Source organism: Triticum aestivum, chromosome 7D (genome assembly GCF_018294505.1).
Source record: "Triticum aestivum cultivar Chinese Spring chromosome 7D, IWGSC CS RefSeq v2.1, whole genome shotgun sequence".
Classification (NCBI taxonomy): Eukaryota; Viridiplantae; Streptophyta; class Magnoliopsida; order Poales; family Poaceae; genus Triticum; species Triticum aestivum.
The window spans coordinates 186397659-186419797 of NC_057814.1; the positions used below are offsets into that span (position 1 = coordinate 186397659).

The 22139-nt window shown below is 49.2% G+C and overlaps 2 protein-coding genes across 2 annotated transcripts; both read left to right on the plus strand.

Moving 5' to 3' along the window:
- The first annotated feature begins 3347 nt into the window (after positions 1 to 3347).
- On the plus strand, positions 3348 to 4914 carry LOC123168398 (aspartyl protease family protein At5g10770-like). The gene is made up of 2 exons (XM_044586269.1): positions 3348 to 3456; positions 3671 to 4914. Exons 1-2 carry the CDS (start codon positions 3348 to 3350, stop codon positions 4912 to 4914), a joined length of 1353 nt encoding a protein of 450 aa, XP_044442204.1.
- Positions 4915 to 16705: 11791 nt separating this feature from the next.
- Positions 16706 to 19248, plus strand: LOC123165231 (aspartyl protease family protein At5g10770-like). The gene is made up of 3 exons (XM_044582864.1): positions 16706 to 16874; positions 17677 to 18248; positions 18363 to 19248. Exons 1-3 carry the CDS (start codon positions 16706 to 16708, stop codon positions 19104 to 19106), a joined length of 1485 nt encoding a protein of 494 aa, XP_044438799.1. The 3' UTR covers positions 19107 to 19248.
- The last annotated feature ends 2891 nt before the right edge of the window (positions 19249 to 22139 follow it).

Here is a 22139-nt window from a genome sequence, read left to right on the forward strand (position 1 = left end):
TGTAGCAAAAGGTTTTGTTGGTCGTAGCAAAAACCAATAGCGGTTGCAGCAAAAACGTCACAGACGCCGTTGTGGGTCGCAGCTCCGCCGTGGATGTATGTAGCAAAAAGTTTTGTTGGTCGTAGCAAAAACCAATAGCAGTTGCAGCTCTGTGCTATGTGGTTGCTGCAAAAAAAGTCGTGACCTCGGTGGTCACCGGTTCCAGCAAAACCGGATCGTGCCTGCAGCAAAAATGATTGTTGATTCCAGCAAAAAATTAAATGCAGCAAAAAATCACGGCGGCGACCGCCATCGCCGCTCAGCACTATCCTCTCCTATTTTGCAGCAAAAACAATAGTTGGTTCTAAAAAAAATCAAATGCAACAAAAACATGCAGCCATCGTCGTCGTCATTGAGCACTATCCTCTGCTGTTGCAGCAAAAAACAAAGCTGGTTCTAGCAAAATCAAAAGTGGGTTCCAGCAAAAAAATTAGCGACTTATTCGCAGCCACGCCGGTACCGTCGACCACCATCCTCGGTCACCTACAACAGCGGGGGGGGGGGGGGGTAGCAAAAAGCGAGCGCGTGCGGTGGTTCCGATGGGCACCTGCAGCAGCGCGTGGCAGCATATGTGTGGAGGCCCGCGAGGGAACCCAACCGTTGAGATGGGGGAGAAGGGAGGAGCTGCAGGACGGTGAGGTAGTGTCGCGGTTGGGCCAACTCGTCTCGGTGGAGGCAGAAGACAACGACGGAGGCGCTGGGCTGTGAGCAGGAAAGAAGGAATGCTGGAGAAGATCAGGTGAGCGATGGATAAGGCAAGGGAATAAAAGAATAGAAAGAGGGAAGCTTGTGGGTCCAAAAAGACGCGTGGGACGCGCGACCGGCGCGTCGCTTCGGCCGGTCTGCCGGCAGCAAGCGTTTCCCTTAAATTTAGGTCACGTTTTGTGTCCACACTGATATGAGACAGACGTGTCACACTTCTGCTCGTTGTTCGGCCTGGACCCGTGCGTTGGCCACCCAACCACATCTGATTTTTTGTCAAAAAAGACCACATACGTTTCTGGATTGATAAAAAAGACTACCTGCTCATTGTATCGACAAAAAAGACCGGCTATGCCATGGCGGCAGGCTTGGTAGGTGACACATGGCATCTGTTGTCACAGTGCACGCCGGCACGGCCTGCCGCCACAGCGCACGGTGGCAGCCTGTGCATCACAGGGAATTGGCCGGGCCAACAGAACGGAAACATGCTAGTGGGCCACACGACGCGACGCGACTTTGGACTGTAGGGTTTTCAATTTGTTCTGCGCATGCATAGCAAGTACACGCACATGCACCACCATTCTACTCCCTCCGTTTCCAAATATTTGTTTTTCTAAAGATTTCAACAAACGACTACATACAAAGCAAAATGAGTGAATCTATAATTTAAAATATGTCTACATATATCTGTAAGTTGTAACCATTTGAAATGTCTAGAAAGACACCATTTGAAATGTCTAGAAAGACAAATATTTGGGAACGGAGGGAGTACTAGCGGGGCAAAGCCTGTATGCATGAGGCATGCACAGCCAGCGCTGGTGGTGCCCAAAAATTGTTGCATGTACTTGGATGAGGCGCGGTAACCGAAAACAATCGTCTCTCAACTGACAGCCCTGTAATCAAAAGTCGTGTTGCGCGCAGCACCCAGTACCTGCCGCCACAGGGCGTGGCGGCGGGGCCCACCAGCGCCCCTTCGTTCCGTTCGCTCGATTGATTGGTTGTAATGCACATGCTGCCGCCGTGCGCTGTGGCGGCAAGCCCTGCCGCCGTGGTCTGTGGCGGCAGGTGCCACGCGTCGGCTGCCGGGCCTACCGCCACGGCATAGCTGGTCTTTTCCGTCAATATGTTGAACAGGTGGTCTTTTTTGTCAATCTGAAAACGTATGTGATCATTTCTGGCAAAAAATCACACCATATCCATTTCGGAGGGGGGGGGGGGTCAGCCACCCAACAACTTTCCTGTTAGTCCTTTTTGAATCTCCACCGCATGAAGGAGAGTGTACCCATCACAAGACATGAAGCTGACATGGGAGTCGCCGGACGCACCACCACCAACTAATCCGTACCTCAAACATCCAAACGCCACCAACCACCACGGTCCAAATTTGAGCAGAGGTGGCCCAGATTCGCCGCCACCAGCAGCATCACAACCAATCGAGAGGAAAGAGGCATGGTTGGAATGAGACACTAGGAGGAGCAGCCGACAAGGTGGCTGAAGCAGCCGTAGGTCGGGGTCGGGGGGGGGGGGGGCTCGAGTAGGTGGAGTATGGGGAGGGGACGCGCTGCACGAACTACAGCCCTGTGACGGCGGCGAGGGAGTGAAGAGGACGCAACCAGAGGAGACACTGGGCCGCCGTCGCCGCAGATATGCGATGCTAGGGGAGGGATGCGCACCACCGCGCAAGGCCGCTGGCCGCCGGACCAGGGGCCGCGCCGCCCCTCGCCGCCAACTGCCGGGGCACCGCCGCATTGGGCCGCGAATTGCAGGGACGCGTGTGTGAGGGAGGAAGACCCTGCCGCCGCGGCCTCAACACGGGCTTTGCCCGAAGGTGGCTGCCCACGGCGGCGAGGGGAGGAACCGGAGGTGGGGGTGCCGGAGGTGGCGTAGAGTGGGACACCGTCCATGTCATCTAGGGTTACGCGATGTGGCAACCAGCAGAGTCCCTCTTAACCATTCAACCACATATTTGTTCTCTTGAAGCATTTATTTTAGTAACAAGGTCACGAAGATGATGCATTGGCACGCAAAGGAGCAAAATGATGGAGTAGTACCGAGACACCTGGCTGATGCAAGGTAACAACGTCCTATGTTAAAAAAAAACTACTTTTGCGACTAGCAACAATGAAGGTAAGCCAATTAGGATGCAAGGTAAACAAGACCTTCTGTGCAGAAAAAAAATCCAACTTTTGCAACTGGCACTGAAGGTATGTGATATGGATGGATATATTTGAAAGCTCACTTGTGCCGGCTAGCCGCGCAATTTTAGCCTCAGTGTCGGAACCACGGACGTTGATCCCGATCCACTTACGTATGCACACGCTGTTTATACGTGCGCGAAGCTTTGGGCTGATCGTGGAAGCATATAAACAAGAGAAACCACACGCACAAGACTGAGAATAACCATTTTATATGCCCACATTATATGATATCAGTCGCCATTGAAGAACCCAGCTGCTAAACAAGAACAATGCTGACGTCCTCGACGTACCTCATGTGCTCATTCATGGCTATATATAGGCAGGCTTCCGCCAGGTACCATGCAACTACCACCCGGCTTCCGATCTCCACTACTAGCTACACGTTACGAGATACTAGTACAAGCAGCAATGGCTTCCGCCATTCCCTGTCTGCTCTTGTGCTTGCTCATTCTTGCTCCTCATCTCGGCAGCTCCTACCGCACAGGCTCCATCAATGGCGGAAAGCATGTCATCACCCGTGCGTCCCATGAATCCAAGAAACCATCGACCTGCTCCTCCAACCCTTCTGGTGAAAATTCTACAGTATCTTCATCATGTGCTTGCAACTAAGTTTGCTCTTTATGCTAAGTTGTTGAAATATATTGTCCACCTCCCTGCATCAGTTCGGACTTTTGGATGAGTTAACTGGAGAATGAATTCAATAGCTGCTAACTTATCTACACCTTGTGCAGGAGATGGCAATGGACTGGCTGTGACGCATCGGCTGAGCCCGTGCTCTCCTTCCGCCGCCGGTCTGGGCCAGAGCATGCCCTCGGTCGGCGACGCCTCCAGCCGCGACGCCCTCCGCCTACGCGGGCTCCTCGACGACTCAGCGGACAGCCGTGGTCTGACGATCCCCTCGACCGGCACCCCCCTGGTCGACCTTCCGGATGCACCGGAATACCACGTCGTCGTCGGCCTCGGTACTCCGGCGCAGAACCTCACCGTGGGATTCGACACGGCCACCATCGGAGCCACGCTTCTCCAGTGCAAGCCATGCGCCGCCGGGGACCCATGCGACAAGGTCTTCGACCCCTCCCAGTCATCATCCCTTTACGACATTCCATGCGGCAGGACATGGGAAGGCTGCCCCATTACCCGTTGCTCCACCCCCGGCTGCACGTTCCGCGTGACACACAACGGCTCCCTCGTGTTGAACGCGTCCATGGAGAAGGACACCCTCACGCTGGCGCCGTCGGTCCACCTGCGCGGCTTCAGGTTCCTTTGCATGGAGATGATGAGCGAGGTGCCGACGGACGGCACGTCGGGAGTCCTCGACCTCAGCAGGAACCACTACTCGCTGGCCTCACGGGTCCTTCTGTCCCCAGACACGGTTGCCTTCTCCTACTGCCTGCCGAGGGGCGCCGAGTCCCAGGGCTTCCTCTCCTTCGGCACCATCCGGCCGGAGCTCGCCGGCCGCAGTGTGAGCTACGCCACCCTGCACAGCAGAGCCCCTCGCCGGAACCTCTACTTCCTGAGGCTCACCGGCGTGAGCATCGACGGGCTGGACCTCCCGATCTCCGCCCAGGCGCTCGCCAGCGACGCGCTGGTCGAGGTGCAGACGACGTTCACCTACCTGAAGCCGCGCGTGTACGAGTACCTGCGCGACCTGTTCAGGTATGCTATGAGTAATTACAAGGTGGCGCCGGCGTCGGGCGAGCTCGACACGTGCTACGACTTCACCGACATGGACGCTATCGGTGTGCCGAGCATCACGCTCAGCTTTGAGGGCGGGGCGAGCCTGGAGCTCGGATTGGAGCAGATGATGTACTTCAGCAACCCCCACAACATCTTCTCGGTGGCGTGCCTCGCGTTCGCGCCGGCGCCGGCGTACGGGTCGGGCGCCTCCGTCATCGGATCGCTGGCGCAGGCGTACACGGAGGTGGTCTACGATCTGCGTGGAGGCAAGGTCGGGTTCGTCGACAACCGCTGCTGATCGATCAAGCCCAGTCAAAGCAGCACGTGCTAGCATGCATGCAGTATATTGAGGGTTGGTTCTTCGAAAATAAGGCTCTCACTAGGTAGATGGTTCTTCAAAAATAAGACTCACAAGAGTCGGCGGTGATGGTGTGGAGTGGAGTTATCTCCGCGCTAGCTAGCTGATGGATAAGCAGCAGCTGGATAAGTTTTTTTCTGTATAAGTTAGTGTTATGCTGCCTCGGCATCTTGATTGTTTCAGGCTGTATCGATCGACCGATAGCCAACGTGCTTGGTATTTACATTAATAAAATAACGGATTCTATAACTCCCGAATGTCAGGATTTTAGCGTTTGGTCTCGAACGCCTCGACTGCCGTCAGATGATTTGCACACATCTTAGAGCAGGTGACACTGCCAAGTCAGCAAAGAAGTAGTTCGGGATTTTTCTCTCAACTCCCGAACGACCGATTGACCAAACGACATCGTCTCCTTCTCCTCCCTTAGCTTTATCCCTTTCTTTCCCTCATCCACTGTTCCTCTCCACAGCGTCTCTGTGGATCGCCGCTAGCTGCCGCCAGCTCCCCGCGCCGCCGCGTTGGGCGGGGTCGAGGCCGCATACATCTGTGTGATCCTCGCCGGGGTAGAGGTGCGGTCGTGGCGGAGGCCAAGCGCCGCCGCGGTAGTCGTCTCCCCTCCTCGAGCTCGTTCAGGCGATGCTGACCGGAGCGCGGCGTGACTCTGGTCCGCTCCCACCGACTAGAGGTGCGGTCGTGGCGGAGGCAGAGCGCCCCCGCTCGCCCACGCCGCGGCGGCGGGCTTCTAGGTCGTCTCCCCTCCTCAAGCTCACCGCCCGGCTCGAGGTGTGGTCGCGCGAAGAGGGCGGGCGCGGGGATCACGCGACGACGGTCGCGGCGGCGGCTGAGGCGTACAGGAGCAGGAGGAGCGGCGGCGGAGCAGCGCAGCGCTGTGCCATCTCTGCTCCCGTCCGGTGAATTGGGGGAGGCAGCGATGACTCCAGCGATTCCCGGCGTGCACCGGGCGGAGAGTGGAGTCGGGGTGCCCGGCGATGAGTCCGCGGTGAGGCAACACGATGGGCTCCTCACAGACGGCGTCCATCCTCAGAAGGGAGCCCGACGGGGTGGTGCTCGAGCTTGAGCTACACCACGGGCGAGGGGGATCCGACAGGTCGATGCGCCGCCGCTCTCCTTCTGCAGTTTTGTGTCTGCATCTGTACAACGTCCCATTTCCCCCATTTTTTACCTATGCTGATGAACTTTGCTAGATGCTGAGTACCATGAGCTTTTTTGAACACATTTTTGCCACTGCTTGTGTATGGAATAGTCCCTAAATTTGCCATGCTACACTAAAATCTGAGTAGAACACAATTTTTTGTTGTGATTTTTGTAGTTACTAACTTTGCCATGTGAGTAGTACACAAATTTAGGTTTTTGGTCCTAATACATGGCAATTTCTAATCACGATGTTTAGCACAACATGGCAATTTCTTAGATTATTACAAATTCTCATACCATGGCAACTTTATAAATTGTTAGTTCATTCACACATGACAATATTTTTATAGATTTTGTCTTAATATCATGGCCCATCTCAGATTGTTGTTTTCTAATGGTTATATGGCAAATGTAGGCTTTTTTAGTAACTATGTGTCATATAGTCATATGGCAACGAGGTGATCATTGCATTTTACGGGGTTTTTTGCCATGGAAAGTTAATTTGTTTTTGCCATGGCATTTTTTGGAGTTCTTTTGGTTTTGCACGCCAATTTAACAATTGCCATGGCAACTTAATATGTGTTTTGCCATGGCAAGTGTAGATGTTTTCCCACACGTCGACCATTAATACCTTTTTCGCGACAACATTTTAGAAATTATAATTTATGGCAAACTCAAATTATGTTTTTCGCCATTTTGGGAACTCAAAATTATGTTGCCATGGCAACTCAAATTTTATTGTTGTGACAAATTACATTATTTTATTGCCATGGCAAAAATCATAACATGTTGCCTTCAATGGCTTTTGCTTTTCTAAAAAAATGAGTTGTGCCATGGCAAGTGTATTTTGCTAACGTAGCAAAAGCTATAATTTGCCATGGGCCGTAAAGTGAATTTGCCATGGCAAAAAACTTCATAACTTTTGGCTTTGTAAAAAAAATGTTGTGGCAATGTCAATAGTTTTGTATTGATGATATCGAAATTTTACCTTCTATTGAAGAAAAATTGACAAATTTTTCTTTTAATTTTCCATGGCAATTTCCCCTATGCTGGCATGGAGAAATTAATCTATAACGCCATGGCAATTTATTTTTGAACCTCTATTTTTTCTATGAGAATTTTATTAATTTATTGCCATGGCAATTTTTACTGTTTTGACATGGCAAGTTTACCTATTTTTGCCATGGCAATATTGGACCTTCAAATGAAAAAAAACATGGATTTTTTTCTTTCAATTAGCCATGGCAATTTTTCCTATGTTGACATGGCAAATTTATCCGTAACGACATGGCAATTTCTTTTTTTAACCTCTATTTCTTATTTTTGAATTTTAACTTTTATTTTTCCATGGAAATTTTTACCTTTTTGACATGGCAAGTTTACATATATTGCCACGGCAATATAGGACATTCAAATGGAAAAAAAAAAAGATGGCAAATTTTTCTTTCAATTTGCCATGGCAATTTTTCCTATATTGACATGGAAAATATATCTGCAACGCCATGGCAATTTCTTTTTTTAACCTCTATTTCTATTTTTCTGTTAAAATTTACTTTTTATTTTTCCATGGCAATTTTTACCTTTTTGACATGGCAAATTTACCTATATTGCCACGGCAGTATAGGACCTTCAAATAAAAAAAAGATGGCAAATTTTTCTTTCAATTTGGCATGCCAATTTTATCCGTAACGCCATGGCAATTTATTTTTTAACCTCTATTTCCTATTTATTTTTTGTTAAAATTTACTTTTTTATTTTGCCATCGCAATTTTTATCTTTTTGACATGGCAAGTTTACCTATATTGTCGACCTTCAATTGGAAAAAAGGGCAAATTTACCTATATTACCTTTACATACATGTCAATGCAATCGCTAATGGTTTTTTTCATGTCAAACCAACTTTATGGGACTGGCATTTTTACCTAATTTTCTTTGAATATTTTACTTTACATATGATCCATGACAATTTTTTGTCCCGGCAAAAAAGGGCTTGTGTTTATTTTGTCCCAGCAAAGAAGGGCTTTTTGTGTCGCTTCTGGGCTTTTTCTTTTGTTTCTACAGAGAAGAGGCATGTAAGGCGGTGTTCCTAAAAAGGGCTTGTAGGGGCAGTGGGAATGGGCGTTCGGGCTGGGGGCCTCTCGTTCCAAACGAAATCATTCGGCCGGGCTAAGATGGCGTACCGAACCTTTCGTTCGGTCTGGTACGCCCCCAGACCGAACGTTCGGTAGTTATCGATGTCCTAAAATAAATAAAGGTTATTGCAAATTGTTGTTCGTTCCAAAAGGAAATTAAGTTTAACACAAAGTGAAAGGACCCTGGAAAAAAATGCTTGTTTGCCAGACTGCCTTTTTCCCCAGAAAAAGATTCAGGTATATTACTATGTTGTGTCCCACTATTCAGTTTTGCCATTAAAAATTACAAATATTCAAAAATGCCATCAATCCGTGAGATGCTTGCTCAAAAACGCCATTAGATAACTCAAAAATGCCATTGTCCCGTTAGATATTTGCTCAAAAATGCCATTAGACATCGTTATTTTCACGTCAAACTCATTGACCATGTTATATGATAAAAATAAGTCTAGACCCACATGTCAGTTCTCTCTATCTCACAATGATAAGTGTGGCCCCAATTGTCAGGAGTAACCAAACGAATAATTTTACAGGAAAATAAGAACGCCGTTGGGATCAAGTGGGCCCCACACTTTATTATAGTGAGATAGAAGGAGAGCTGGCATGCTGGTTCATAGGTATTTATGTCATTATAACATGGAAAAAAAGATTTGAGATCACAATAATGGTGTCCAGTGATATTTTTGAACATGTGTCTAACGAAGCGATGACATTTTTGAGCAGTTGGAATTCCTAATGGCAAAACTGAGTAGTAGGACAAAACCGATGGCATAAATGGTAAAAACCCCTACTATGAAAACCATCAGAAATACAAAGCACCACAAACACAATGAAGATTGCATCGAGGTCTCTAGACCATCGGATGATCACTATTGTCACCAGAATGAGTCCGTCTAACATATTGAGAAAACACCTTTGGTGCCTTTTACATCAATGTGTGTGTTCGATTCCTTTCCCCAAAACAAATATGAATGTTTCATTTATAAAATTTTAATTTATATTCGTTTAGCTATTTTTCTAGAAGCAACGTGTTTATTTATCCGTTTTTTCAGTTTCAATGTGTTCGTTTATTTAACAGGTAACTGTTGCTCTGAAAAACAATGTCGCTCTGTTCCAGTCCTTTGCTTTTTTTAGGGGTGTTCCAATCCTCTGCTGGGCTAAATAACAGGATACCCCCCCCCCCCCCCCCCCCCAAAAGAAAAAAAGGGTAACTTTTTTTTTGAGAAGAAGAAAAAAGGATAACTTTTTTTTGAGACAACCTCACGAAGCTTTATTAATTCGTCACGATGTTTATAGGGACGGATGGTAAATTCCCGAGGTGCCCTAACAAACATGGCGGCCACCACCGAGAGAAAAAGTATGCTTCGCTAAATTGTAAGCTTCATGATTGAAGCTCCTAAATTCATGACTAAAACTACAAAAATCAAAAAGCACAGAGTAGTCTATTATTTCATGTACAATTGCACCGTAGCTAGCCGAGTTATCCAGCTGTAGATCTTGCACCACCACTTTGCAGTCTGTTGCAACTTCAATCCTCCTCTCGTACAGATCATCCGCCAAAGCTAGGGCTTCTCTGATTGCCCACGCTTCCAAAGTAGTCGGATCAATGATGTGATTAAAACAGAGAGTCGAAGCCCCCAAGAATAGGCCGCTGTCATCTCTGCATATTGCACCCACCGTCCCAAAACCAGCGCTGGACACCGCAGCATCCACATTTAGTTTCGCATTACCCGTACTAGGTGGCACCCAAGACGAGGAGCGTACCACCGCCGGCGCCTGGTTCCTTGGTGATCTGTTATTGACAACCTGCAGCTCGGCCAGATATTTGGTAATGAAAGTATTAACTGAGTTTGGTGCTTTGAAGATATTTTCGTGGATAGCCTTCCGTCGGGCTCCCCAGATTGCCCATAAAGTAACGACCAGGTGATCAAACAGCTCCCTTGGGAGGATTTCATTCATAGCAAACAACCACTCCTTCGGATTATCTTCCCCCTGATCAATCATATGTGATACTAACTCCTCAGGCGTCAGAGCCCATACACTTGCCGGTTGCCGCAATCGGACAAGAGATAAGCGCATGTTTCCATGTATCGAATTCACCGCAGATTGGGCAAGTGTCTTCCGTAGCCATATGCCGGTGCTTCAACAGAGTGCCTGTGGGCATCGACTGTCGGGCAAGACCCATACAAACACTTTCAGCTTTGAGGGAACCTGCAGGTGCCATATCAGAGACCATTTGCTGTTTTCGTTGGGGTCATACGAGGTACTCCCTTCCACATCGAGCAGGGCATCATGGGCGTGTTTTAGTCTCAGTATCATCCTGTATGCCGAGCGTACACTGAATCCTCCGCGGGGCTCTTCATGCCATGCCCAGAAATCATCGACCTGGTGTGTGCATAGCGGGATCCATAGAATTGCCTCCGCATCACCCTGAGTGAAAACAGACCGGACCAAAGCCTCATTCCAGCTCGCCGTTGTATTATCAATAAGCTCTGCAACTCTAACTGGTGCGTCTGGTTGAAGCGATGAGGCAGGACACTTGAAGTTGTCCCGAGGAATCCAGTTATCACGCCAAATGTTGGTCGTTTCTCCATCCCCTATTCTGCGAACAAGACGATATGCCAAAACATCTCGCCCGTCCAGAACTGCCCGCCAAATTTGGGAGGGGTGCGAGCCAAGTTCCGCTTGAATCAAGGAGCAGTCTGGGAAGTAGACCGCCTTAAGAATTCTGGCGCTGAGAGAAGTGTCATCCGTGAACGTTCGCCAGGCTTGTCTCGCCAGAAGTGCAAGGTTGAAGATCTCCAAGTCATGAAACCCCAGACCTCCCAAATGTTTTGGCATAGTTATAGCGTCCCATGCAACCCAACAAGGCTTTCTCTTCCCCTATTTCGAACCCCACCAAAACTGTCGGATGATGGAGTTAATATTCTGACAAAGACCTCGTGGCAGTCGGAAGCATGCCATGGAATAGACTGGAATCGCTTGTGCTACTGACTTGATTAGAACCTCTTTCCCAGCAGATGAAAGCAACTTTGCCATCCATCCCTTGATCTTTTCCCAAACCCGGTCTCTGAGGTATTTGAAAGTACCATTCTTCGAATGACCCACGTCAGTCGGCATGCCCAGATAACGCTCACTCAGATATTCATTTTGGACATGCAGGGTGTGTTTTATATTTTCCTTCAACTGTGTTGGGCACCCCTTGCTGAAAAAGATTGATGATCTCTCATTATTGATCCTTTGGCCCGAAGCACGACAATATGTATCAAGTAGGTTTGACACCAAATTTGATCCCTCCACACTCGCCTTGAAAAGCAGCAGGCTATCATCGGCAAACAGAAGGTGATTTACGGTTGGAGCCGTAAGAGCCACCTTGATACCTGATACTGATGATTCAGAACTTGATTTATGGAGGCACGAAAGGCCCTCTACTGCAATCAGGAATAAGTAGGGAGAAATAGGGTCTCCCTGCCGGATACCTCTTGTTGGTTTGAACGATTCAAGCTTTTCACCATTGAAACACACAGAGAAAGAGACTGAGGAGACGAGTAAATTGCATAAAACCACCACTTTGAGGGCTAGGTTTGCGAAAAACACTAGGATACAGTTTCTCTGCAAAAAAACCACATCTTGCGTAATTGTTCTGCAAAAACCACTGATCGGCGGATTTGGCTCGGTTAAGTGTGTTTATGACAGATGGGGCCCTTTTTTGCCTACGTGGCGTAACATTTCGTGCCAGGTCAATTTTAATATAATTTTACAAACTAGTCCATAGATTTTTACATAGACACCCCTAAATAATAAAAAATGCAATCAACCCACGTGCATCCGCCACTGGTTGGGTCGGTCAACGCAGCCCGCGTCGGGCGCCTCCTCGCGCAGGAGACAAAATCGAGGGGAGGGGGCGGCAGCCCTCGCCGGATCCGGTAGCCGGCGTTGGGCGGCTCCTCGCCTGGAGGCCAGATCGGGGCCGCGGTGCCGCATCCTTCGCCGGATCCGGTAACCCGCGCTGGGCGTCTCCTCGCGCGTGAGGCCAAATCGGTGCGGCGGCGCGGCATCCCTCGCCAGACCCGGATGAGGTGGCGAAACTGGAGGGGAAATCGGGGCGACAACGCAGCTTCCTTCGCCGGAGGTGGCGACGACTCACGTGGTGGTGCGCAGCCGCGTGGTGCATCGAGGGCACCGTTGCCGTGGTGGAGTGGAGCGGGGAGCGCCGGGGCTGGCTCGAGGTGGGCACTTACCCGCCTGGTCTCGAGGCCAGCACGGCGTGCGTAGTCGAGCGGCGGCAGCGCCGGGCGCGTTGTGGTGACTGGCGCCATCGAGTTCGAGGAACGCTGCGGCGGGCACGCGTTGTGGGTGTTCGACTTCAAGTCCAAGAACTGGACCATGGTGCACCCTCCTCCGCAGTTCGCCGGCTTCGTCTGCTCCGGCGAGCTCCTACTTGCAGCGGCGTGCGGGATCCTCTCCTCGGGCGGCTCGGGAGCGAGGTTGACGAAGTCCAGGGAGACGGGGCAAGGGCCTGGGCGGTTAGGGGAAAGAATGTTGGGGTGATTTTGCTTTTTGACCCATCCAGCGCACTTTGTGCAAAACGGTATGCCACGTCAGCGAAAAGGGGCCCCATCTGTCATAAACACACTTAACCGAGCCAAATCCGCCGATCAGTGGTTTTTGCAGAACAATTACGCAAGATGTGGTGTTTTTTGCAGAGAAACTGTATCCTAGTGTTTTTCGCAAACCTAGCCCTCAAAGTGGTGGTTTTATGCAATTTACTCCGGAGGAGACCATACCCCATAATAACATTTATCCAATGATGATCAAATCCGAGCTTGGTCATGATCCCTCTCAGGTAATCCCACTCCACTATGTCATAAGCCTTCATCATATCCAGTTTCAACGCACAAAAGCTGTTTGTTTTTGCCCTAGACCGCTTCATAAAATGTTAAGCACTCATAAGCACATATAACGTTATTCGTAATCAGCCTTCCGGGGACAAAAGCAGACTGTTCCTCAGAGATTATATCAGGCAGAATCACTTTTAACCTATTTGCAATGACCTTCGAGGCTATCTTGTACAAAACATTGCACAAACTAAAAGGACGGAATTGAGCAAGTACTGTAGGATTCGTTACCTTTGGGATCAAGACTAGTACTGCGTCATTGATAGATTCCGGGCTCTCCTCGCCCTTTACAATTTTGAGCACTATCTCTGTTACTTCATTGCCGCAGACATCCCAGTGTCTGATAAAAGTGGGCAGGAAAACCGTCAGGTCCCGGGGCTTTGGTCGGAAACATTTGGAATAATGCTGTCTTGACCTCCTCTTTAGTGTATGGGGCACAGAGCTTTGAATTCATTGCGGATGTCACCTTCATGGGTACGTGCGAAAGCACCGCCTCCATATCCTGTACCCCCTCCGAGAGGTACAAGCTCTCGTAGAAGCTCTTAGCTAGCGCCTTTAGCTCCTCCGGATCAGAGATCTCAACTCCCAAGGAATTCTGAAGTGTCTTGATCATGTTTTTTTTTCGCCGCATACTGGCCCGTAGGTGAATTTTGTGTGTGTTCTTGTCACCCGCCGCAAGCCACTCAATACGAGCTCTTTGTCGCCACATAATCTCCTCGCGGTGGTACAGCTCTATTAGCCGCTCGTTAATCTTCAGCTCCGTGTGGGACGGGCCTAGTCTCGTCGGGTCGTTTTTTAGATCGACCAACATGTCCTTCAGTTTTTTTATCTCCTTCTTGACACTCCCAAAAGTATCCCTACTCCACCTTCTTAAGCCCTGCGCGAGACCCTGCAGTTTGTGCCGCAGCTCATCCACTGACGTGCACAGGGGTCCGGTCCCCCAGCCCGTGTGTATACAATCCTTAAACTCATCATGCGTTTCCCACATCAATTCATACTTGAAAGAGCGCTGAGTCCGATCCGCAACTTCCTCATCTACTCGAAGCAACAGCGGAGAGTGATCCGACGTGACGCCCGTCAGGTGTGTGACAGAGGCCAATGGGTATCTAGCTAGCCATGCAGTATTGGCCAAAGCTCTATCAAGCCTGCACTTGGTGTAGCTGCCTCCTACTACTTTCTTCTCAAAGGTCCATTGGTTACCTTTATAGCCCAGATCCAGCAACATGCAAACATCCAGTACTTCACGGAAGGCTTGTATCTGAGCATTACTCCTCTGTCCAATCCCTTGGTGTTCTTCTGGACGTAAAACCTCGTTAAAATCACCAATGCATAACCATGGGAGGTCACTCAAAGTACTAATATTCTTTAAGGTCGTCCATGTTTGGTGCCTCAAATGAGTTTGCGCCTCCCCATACACACATGTCATTCTCCACTTGGCCGCACCCTGTTCCTCAACAGAGACATCGAGATGATAGACGGAATAACCAAGAATTTCAACATTTATTGAATTGTTCCAAAACAAGCCAATGCCACCACTTCTACCTTCACTACCAACAGCGTAAGAACTATCATAACCAAGCGTTCCAGCCAACGCTTCTACCCTAGTGCTATCCATCTGAGTTTCAACAATGCATAAGAGGGTAGGGGTAAATTGTCTCGCGAAATCGCGGAGCTCTCGAACCGTCACAGCTTTACCCGAACCACGACAATTCCAACAAAATATATTCATTGGGCCCGGCGGCGCTCCTCGAAGGAGCCCGCCAAAGAAGTGACAGTCCTGCCAAGACCGCCAATGCTATTCTCTTCATCGTCCTCTGTTGCTGATCTTATCTTAGGTCTCTTTGGATCCTGCTTGCTGCTAGGGCTTTGGGGAACAAGCGGAGGTGCAGGTAGTTGTAACGTTCCATCCCCTCCCGATGTGATTGCTGCACCAACCGTTGACTTCACCTCAGCCGGCGCCCGCTTTCTCACCTCAGCCGGCGCCCGCTTTCTGTTGTTGTCAGCTTCAGCCATATCCATGTCAGCTTCTTGGGCAGCTTCATCCTTCCCAGAGCTGCCACCATCATGACTAGTTCGGGCATTGTTTCCCCGTCCGCCGTGTCCTCCCCGACGTCCTCCACGGCGACCCCGACCTCCACCAGGCCCTGTCCAGTACGCATTACCCATGACGCCCTAAGGTCCTTGAAAACCAGAGCTGAAGGGGGGTGAATGCCACTGCCGTGCTCCTTAAACAGGTGGCCTAGCATACCACATACCGCACACCAGTCAGGTAGTTTTTCATATTTGACTCTATAGATCTGACGTCTCCCATCCCGTATCATTGGTACTGCATTCTTCAGCGGCTTTTTGACATTAATCCGTACCCACACACGGTGGAAATTTCCAGCAAAATCCTGTGATTGGGGTTCGGCATAAAGAACATCTCCAATTTTTGCTGCTAACAGTGGCACAAGGTGGGCATATAGGGGTGGAACATCATGTATTTGCACCCATATCTCAATTGTATCCAACTGAACCGTGGACAGCTTTGCAAGCCCATCATATGGTTTTAAGATCACTGCATCTCCCCTGAAGTGCCACGGACCCTCCATTGTAACTCGTTCCCAATCTCCCAAGCAGGAGAATTGGACTGTATACAAATTTTCCTCCAGCGGCTTGAACTGAACCTCCTGGGCTAGATCCCATGCAGCTCGCATATTTCTGAAGAACCAAAACTGGCTATAGGTCTTGGCCGAGTGAACCCTTGCGAGCGCTATCCAGCGAGCTGCCTCCGGCGGGGCCTCCTTCTCATCGAAAACAACATCATCCAGGTCCTCTTCCCAAAGACCAAGCTCTTCCATCAACGCTGCAACCTCATCCGTCGCCGTTGGTCGTGCTGTAGCCGACCCTGAAGCTCCGTCTGAAGCCATAATCGCCAAACCCTAACCCGATCGAAAACGAACCGGGCCTCCTCTGCAAACCCCAAACTTCTCCGCCTCCCACAGCCCCCCCCTGATCGGCGCGCCCAGGGACGCACCCGATCGCCGGATGAAAGCCGGGGATTCGTGGCGTAGATAGGGAAAACCAGGTCTCAGACGGCGGCGATGGAGATCGCCCGAGAGGATACAAAACCCTAACTAGAGGGAAAAAGCCAGAAAAAAAAAGCTTCTTACTGGGCTAACCTCTGCTGTGCTCTGCTCCAGTCCTCTGCTGGCTATTGGGCCAGGCCCAGTAAGCGGCGAAAGGGCACTCGTCTTACTGGGCTAGCCAGCCGTGCAGCAAGCTGCACTAATAATATTATTTTTCAAGCGAAAAAAAGCTTCACCCCGCGCGCCCAGCCGAGCCGACGCAGATGGTTGCATCATCCTCATCGAATCCATCGCGCCGAGGCGGCAGCCAAGCTCCTGCTCGGCTCATCCGAGGCGCAAACCTTGGCAACAGCGATTTTGTTTTTCGTGATTATGTCGAACCTGATACGATGCCCCGCGTCCGCCTATAAAAGGATTCGGAGCACTGCCGCTCCATTCATTCACCGGTGCGAGACAAAGACCTTGAGCTGTGCTTGCAATGGCGTCCGCCGGACGGTCGCTCCTCTACGGCCTGCTGGTGCTGGTGCTGGCCCTCCTCTGCGTCGGCGCTCTGGCGGCTCCGCCGAAGCGCTACCTCTCCGTCAGCCTCGACCAGGTGGTCGCCTCCAAGGCTCGAGCCCAGTGCTACGATCCCTCCTCGTTTTCAGGTATGGGTCAGAGCACTACACCTGTAACCAAAAAAAAAAAAAAACACCAAAGAAAAGGTATGGAGTACTACGGGTGTGAAATTGCCGTACAAACTTCTGATGCTTCGTTTTGAAAAAAAGAGATGTTGCTGCTTTCTCGGGAGAGTTATTTTTCTACCATGCACGAGATATATCATGCATGCATTCACCATCTGTCTTTACTTTGAGATTTGTGGCGCGTTTTCTGATTTTTGATACATTTTGTCTTGTTTGAAAATATTACATGTTCCTTTTTCTTTTTTCAAAGTTTATTGCCGTGTTTTATTGTTTACCAGCAAATTCGCTAGGAAAGATGGCACTCTTATTTGTGGTACACAACGAAATATTATGACACGTTTTGAAAGAAGGGAATCAATGAAAACGTTCGGCGACAGATAAAACAAATTTTGTCACACAAACTAAAGAACGTGTGATATGAATCTCAAAGCAGAGACAGAAATAATTTCCATACTTTTCACGCCAAAAAAAAAGAAATTATTTCCATCCTTGCCGGGCTCTCTGTGACAACTCGCCTGGGCAACTCCGCACAAAACATCTAGAGTGTGAAGCAAATCTATACATATACGGCTACATCTTTTTTTTTGAGAAATATATACAGCTATATTCATCCACTAGATCACAACGCATATTATAATATGGCGAAAGCTTTAATTTAGGCACAAATAGGTTTTAGAATGTTATAAGAACAAAAACATTTACTTTTATCATTATTACAGAAAGAGCAATACATATATGTAACATGTGATATGTAAATGATTGACAGGCGAGACTTCTGGCAACAAGTTCGCCATCCATCCATCTTGCAGCGCGGCCGAGCAGGCGGGACGCCATCGCAACATCGCCAGCCACGACAGAGCCCGGCTGAGCACCATCCGCCAAAGGTCTTACCCTTCAGCCATGCCTCCGATGTCCATGCCTCCGATCCCTCCGTTCATTTTCCCGCCAAGCCCCACACCAGGTTCAGCACCAGCAAAGGGCATGCCTCCGATGTTACCAGCCATCGCCTTCCCTCCGATGTTCTTCCCGCCAAACCCCGCACCAGCAGAGGGGATGCCTCCAGTCCCAGCCGTCGCCTTCCCTCCGATATACTTCCCGCCAGCCCCTGCACCAGCGGAGGGGCCGTCCGTCACCATCCCGGACATCCCGGGGACCAGCGGCTACAACATATCGGAGTTCATCGTCGTCGTTGGCTTCGGCACGCCGTCTCAGCCATCCGCTCTGTTGTTTGACACCGGCAGCGACCTGTCGTGGGTCCAGTGCCAGCCGTGCACGGGCCACTGTTACCAGCAAAACGGCCCGCTCTTCGACCCGACCAAGTCTTCCACATACGACGTGGTGCGCTGTGGGACGCCAGAGTGCTCGGTGGCCGGCGGCATGTGCAACGGCACTACCTGCCTCTACCAAATCGGCTATGGCGACGGCTCGTCCACGACTGGTGCGCTCTCACAGGAGACGCTGACGTTCTCCTCGTCGCGTACCTTTTCCAGCTTCCCGTTCGGATGCGGCACCACCAACCTGGGCGACTTTGGCAGCGTCGACGGCCTGCTTGGCCTCGGCCGTGGCCAGCTCTCGCTGGCCTCGCAGACGGCCTCCTCGTACGACGGCACCTTCTCCTACTGCCTGCCGTCTCACAACATGAGCAGGCCTGGGTTCCTCAGCATCGGCGCCGCCCCGGACACCGGCAAGGTCCAGTACACGGCGATGATCAAGAAGCCGCAGTACCCGTCCTTCTACTTCGTGGAGCTCGCGTCCATCAACATCGGTGGCTACGTCCTGCCGGTGCCGCCATCCGTGTTCACGAGCAAGGGCACCCTGCTCGACTCCGGCACCACCCTCACGTACATCCCCTCGAAGGCCTACGCCTTGCTCCGCGACCGCTTCAAGTTCACCATGAAGGGGTACAAGCCGGCGCCGCCCTCCGAAGAGCTCGACACCTGCTACGACTTCTCCGGCCACAACGCCATCTTCATACCGGGGGTGTCGTTCAAGTTCAGCGACGGAGCCGTGTTCGAGCTCGACTTCTTCGGGATCATGATGTTCCCTGATGACGCGCAGCCGGCCTACGGGTGCCTCGCGTTCGCGGCGGGTGATGATGATTCCTTCTCCATCATCGGCAACACGCAGCAGCGTTCCGCCGAGGTGATCTACGACGTTGCAGCCGAGAAGATTGGCTTCGTTCCCTTCAGTTGCTGATTTCCTTCCTGGTAGAAAAGAAGTGACCCATGCGTATCAATCGCCACTCTATGTCCTACCGGCTGCATGTGTTAGTATCCTGTACTTTTTTTCGATTTCCAACTATGAATAAAGGGTTGAGGCGGTGGGTACATATGGAAAACGTTTGCCTTCACCCAGCTGATTTGAGAACAATTTCGCTATGTCTCAGTCGACTGAGACTTAGTTATGTCTCAGTCAATATTATATTTCTTGGATTTTGCATTGAGATTTGTACAATGTTTTTTCTTCTTCTTATATACTATATCACTTGACTGAGACTTGTTTAACTCTCCGTCGACTGAGACCTAGCTACACCCATTTGAGAAGAATTCTCCGTCGCCCCCACAACCGACCATGTCTCCTGTTCTATCATGCAAGAGTTGTGTAGTATTTATTTGTCTATAGATGGCCCTATTTTGTACTTAAGCACGCCCATGGCCTCACAGAAAACTTATGTACTCAAACCTTGTTGTTCGCATTGATATGAAAAACTTTGCGTTCATCCAACTGATCTGAGAATAATTCTCGGTCGCCCCCACAACCGACCATGTCTCCCGTCCTATCATGCATCTTGTTTCAAGAGTTATGTAAGTATTTATTCGTCTAAATGACTCTATTTTGCACTTAAGTGCATCCATGGCCTCCTCGAAAATTTATATGCTCGTCTCTTCCGCTAGGCGCGTTCTCTACGCCGGCTTGCCGTCTTTGACCATCAATGGGTCATCGCTCTGCCTGCCGGACACGTCCTTCTGATATCCGCCACAGCGTTGTCGCCACTAACATTGCATTCCAAGCGTTTGGTTGTATTGCCCAGCTTGCCCATAGCTGAGCTAGCCTAGCTAGCTTAGCTCGGTTAGGCTACCTTTGCCTTAGCTGCACGTTTGGTTCAATGCCCTTGCTAGCAACAGCCATCAGCTAGTCGTTTGGTTGTGCTGCGGGCAAGGTAGCTCGTTTTCACAGTATCCAAATACAAGTAGCTTATAACAAGTGCATCATCACTACAATATCATTGAAAAAATATCAGTGAAACAGAGAAATGGCTACAGGCAGATCAAGTTGTAAATAGCCATGCAAAAATTCAGCGCAACTTCATGATTGTAAATTTAACACACTCTGTAAACACACTGACACACTCTGTAAACACACTGACTGATAAAGAATTAATCTGACTAACAAGCTTATTTTTTAGGAATGAAAAACTCTCTGACATCATTACATGCTAGCATGAGTCATGGACATTATTTCCCTAGGAGACGATGCTGGAAGACATACAAAATAATCCTAAACTTTTACAGTAAAATGAATCACACGCCAGGAGGAACATGAACGTGTTCAGGAAAGTTATCACGGACCCAGCACCGCACAAACTCTTGAATAGCAGCCATCGGCCTCCCCTTCAACATGGATGCCACTTGTTCATTGGTGGCCAAAGATGTCTGCAGTGAAAGTCGGACGAATAGAGGGTATTCTTCCATGTCATCAATTATTTTGAATAAATTCTCATTCGGGTTGGTCACGTGTGTGAAACGCATAGTATCCGACATATCACGCAGAGACCGCGTCATGTCTTGAACTACACTCTCCTCACACTTCACCCTCTTACCTTTATCACGTTTGCCACCTCTAGGACGCTTTGAAGATGAGCTTTCATTATTGGTGTCGTCAGGAAGACAATCTGAATCATATTGTGTTGCAGGATCAACCTCAATATCAATCGCATTCTTCTCGGTGTCACCAATAAAATCCTTGTCACGAGCATGAACACGGTCATAGGGTGTTTGAAGGACAGTGAACTCTCCGGTAGCATGCTTATCCTGAAATATGAACTCCATCTCATCAAAGTTGGCAATAGGCACATTGATATATTTTGCCCTCTTGTCTTTGTTCTGGAAGAGAGGAGGAAGCATGAAAATGTTAGTTATAAAAGACAAAACATAATACAAGATGGAAATATAATTTGACAAAATTTAGATGTAATGCTCACGTTCTTCATCCGTACAACTTCAGTATCATCATATAATATTATCTTGTTGACATCATCAAAATTGGCACCGCTTAAATTCTTCGCCTCTAGTATGATCTTCCACTGACCTTTCAGCTTATGGAACTTGTGATAAACTTGCCTTTGTGTGAAGGCGGTGGTAAACTTTGCATTGATTTGTTTTGCACACTCCTCATGATGTGTCTCTTTGAAGACAAATTGTTTTCCCTCAGACTGAATCTTCTCTTTGTAGTAACGTAGCATTTCATCTACAACTTGGGGCTGCCACACCACATTGTTACCCGCCATATCCCTGTGGCATCAATTAAATTTTATAATTCATAGACAGAATAACACCTCTGAGATGCATATCGCATTGCACTCGTACCAAGGGAAAGAAATCATGGTTACAAGTTGAAGAAAGAAAACACACAAGTCGTTCTTCTAAGTGATAATACAACTTAGAATCAACAAATTCATACAGAAAGTTTGAAAAAAATCAACCACGTCTAACATTATGCCTATTTCTCCACATATTGGCTGCCATGGCATCCCTATCTCTAAGCACCTCCCTTTGTTCCTCACGTAAAACCCGTTGGACACGGCCAGCTGATCTTGGATATTGCTCAAACCAGTTCTGCTCACTGTAGACTAGTTCATCAGGACCCCCGTTTAGTAATATCCAGTTGTGAAGGATACAACATGCTATGACGACTCGAACTTGTGAAGGAAAGGGATAATAAGGCCTAGTTGTCAGAACTTTGAAACGGTTCTTTAAAGTTCCAAATGCCCTTTCAACAGTAGTACGAAGGGATGAGTGCCTTAAGTTGAAAAGCTCATTCTGGGTGCGAGGTCTATTATTACCCCTCCATTCACGCAAATGATATCGAGTTTGGCGGAACGGTGGTAGGAATCCTTTCCTAGCTGCATAACCCGCATCCCCAAGATAGTATTTACCTAACATGACAATATCAGCAATTAATCACTCATTCACTCTGTATGTTATATGTTCATATGTAACAAATGCAGGG

Coding starts and splice junctions, on each gene's coding strand:
- LOC123168398 (XM_044586269.1), top strand. CDS start 3,348: ATGGCTTCCGCCATTCCCTGTCTGCTCTTGTGCTTGCTCATTCTTGCT. Junction 3,457..3,670: donor CGGAAAGCATGTCATCACCC/GTGCGTCCCATG, acceptor CACCTTGTGCAG/GAGATGGCAATGGACTGGCT.
- LOC123165231 (XM_044582864.1), top strand. CDS start 16,706: ATGGCGTCCGCCGGACGGTCGCTCCTCTACGGCCTGCTGGTGCTGGTG. Junction 16,875..17,676: donor CGATCCCTCCTCGTTTTCAG/GTATGGGTCAGA, acceptor AATGATTGACAG/GCGAGACTTCTGGCAACAAG. Junction 18,249..18,362: donor AGTCTTCCACATACGACGTG/GTGCGCTGTGGG, acceptor GCGCTCTCACAG/GAGACGCTGACGTTCTCCTC.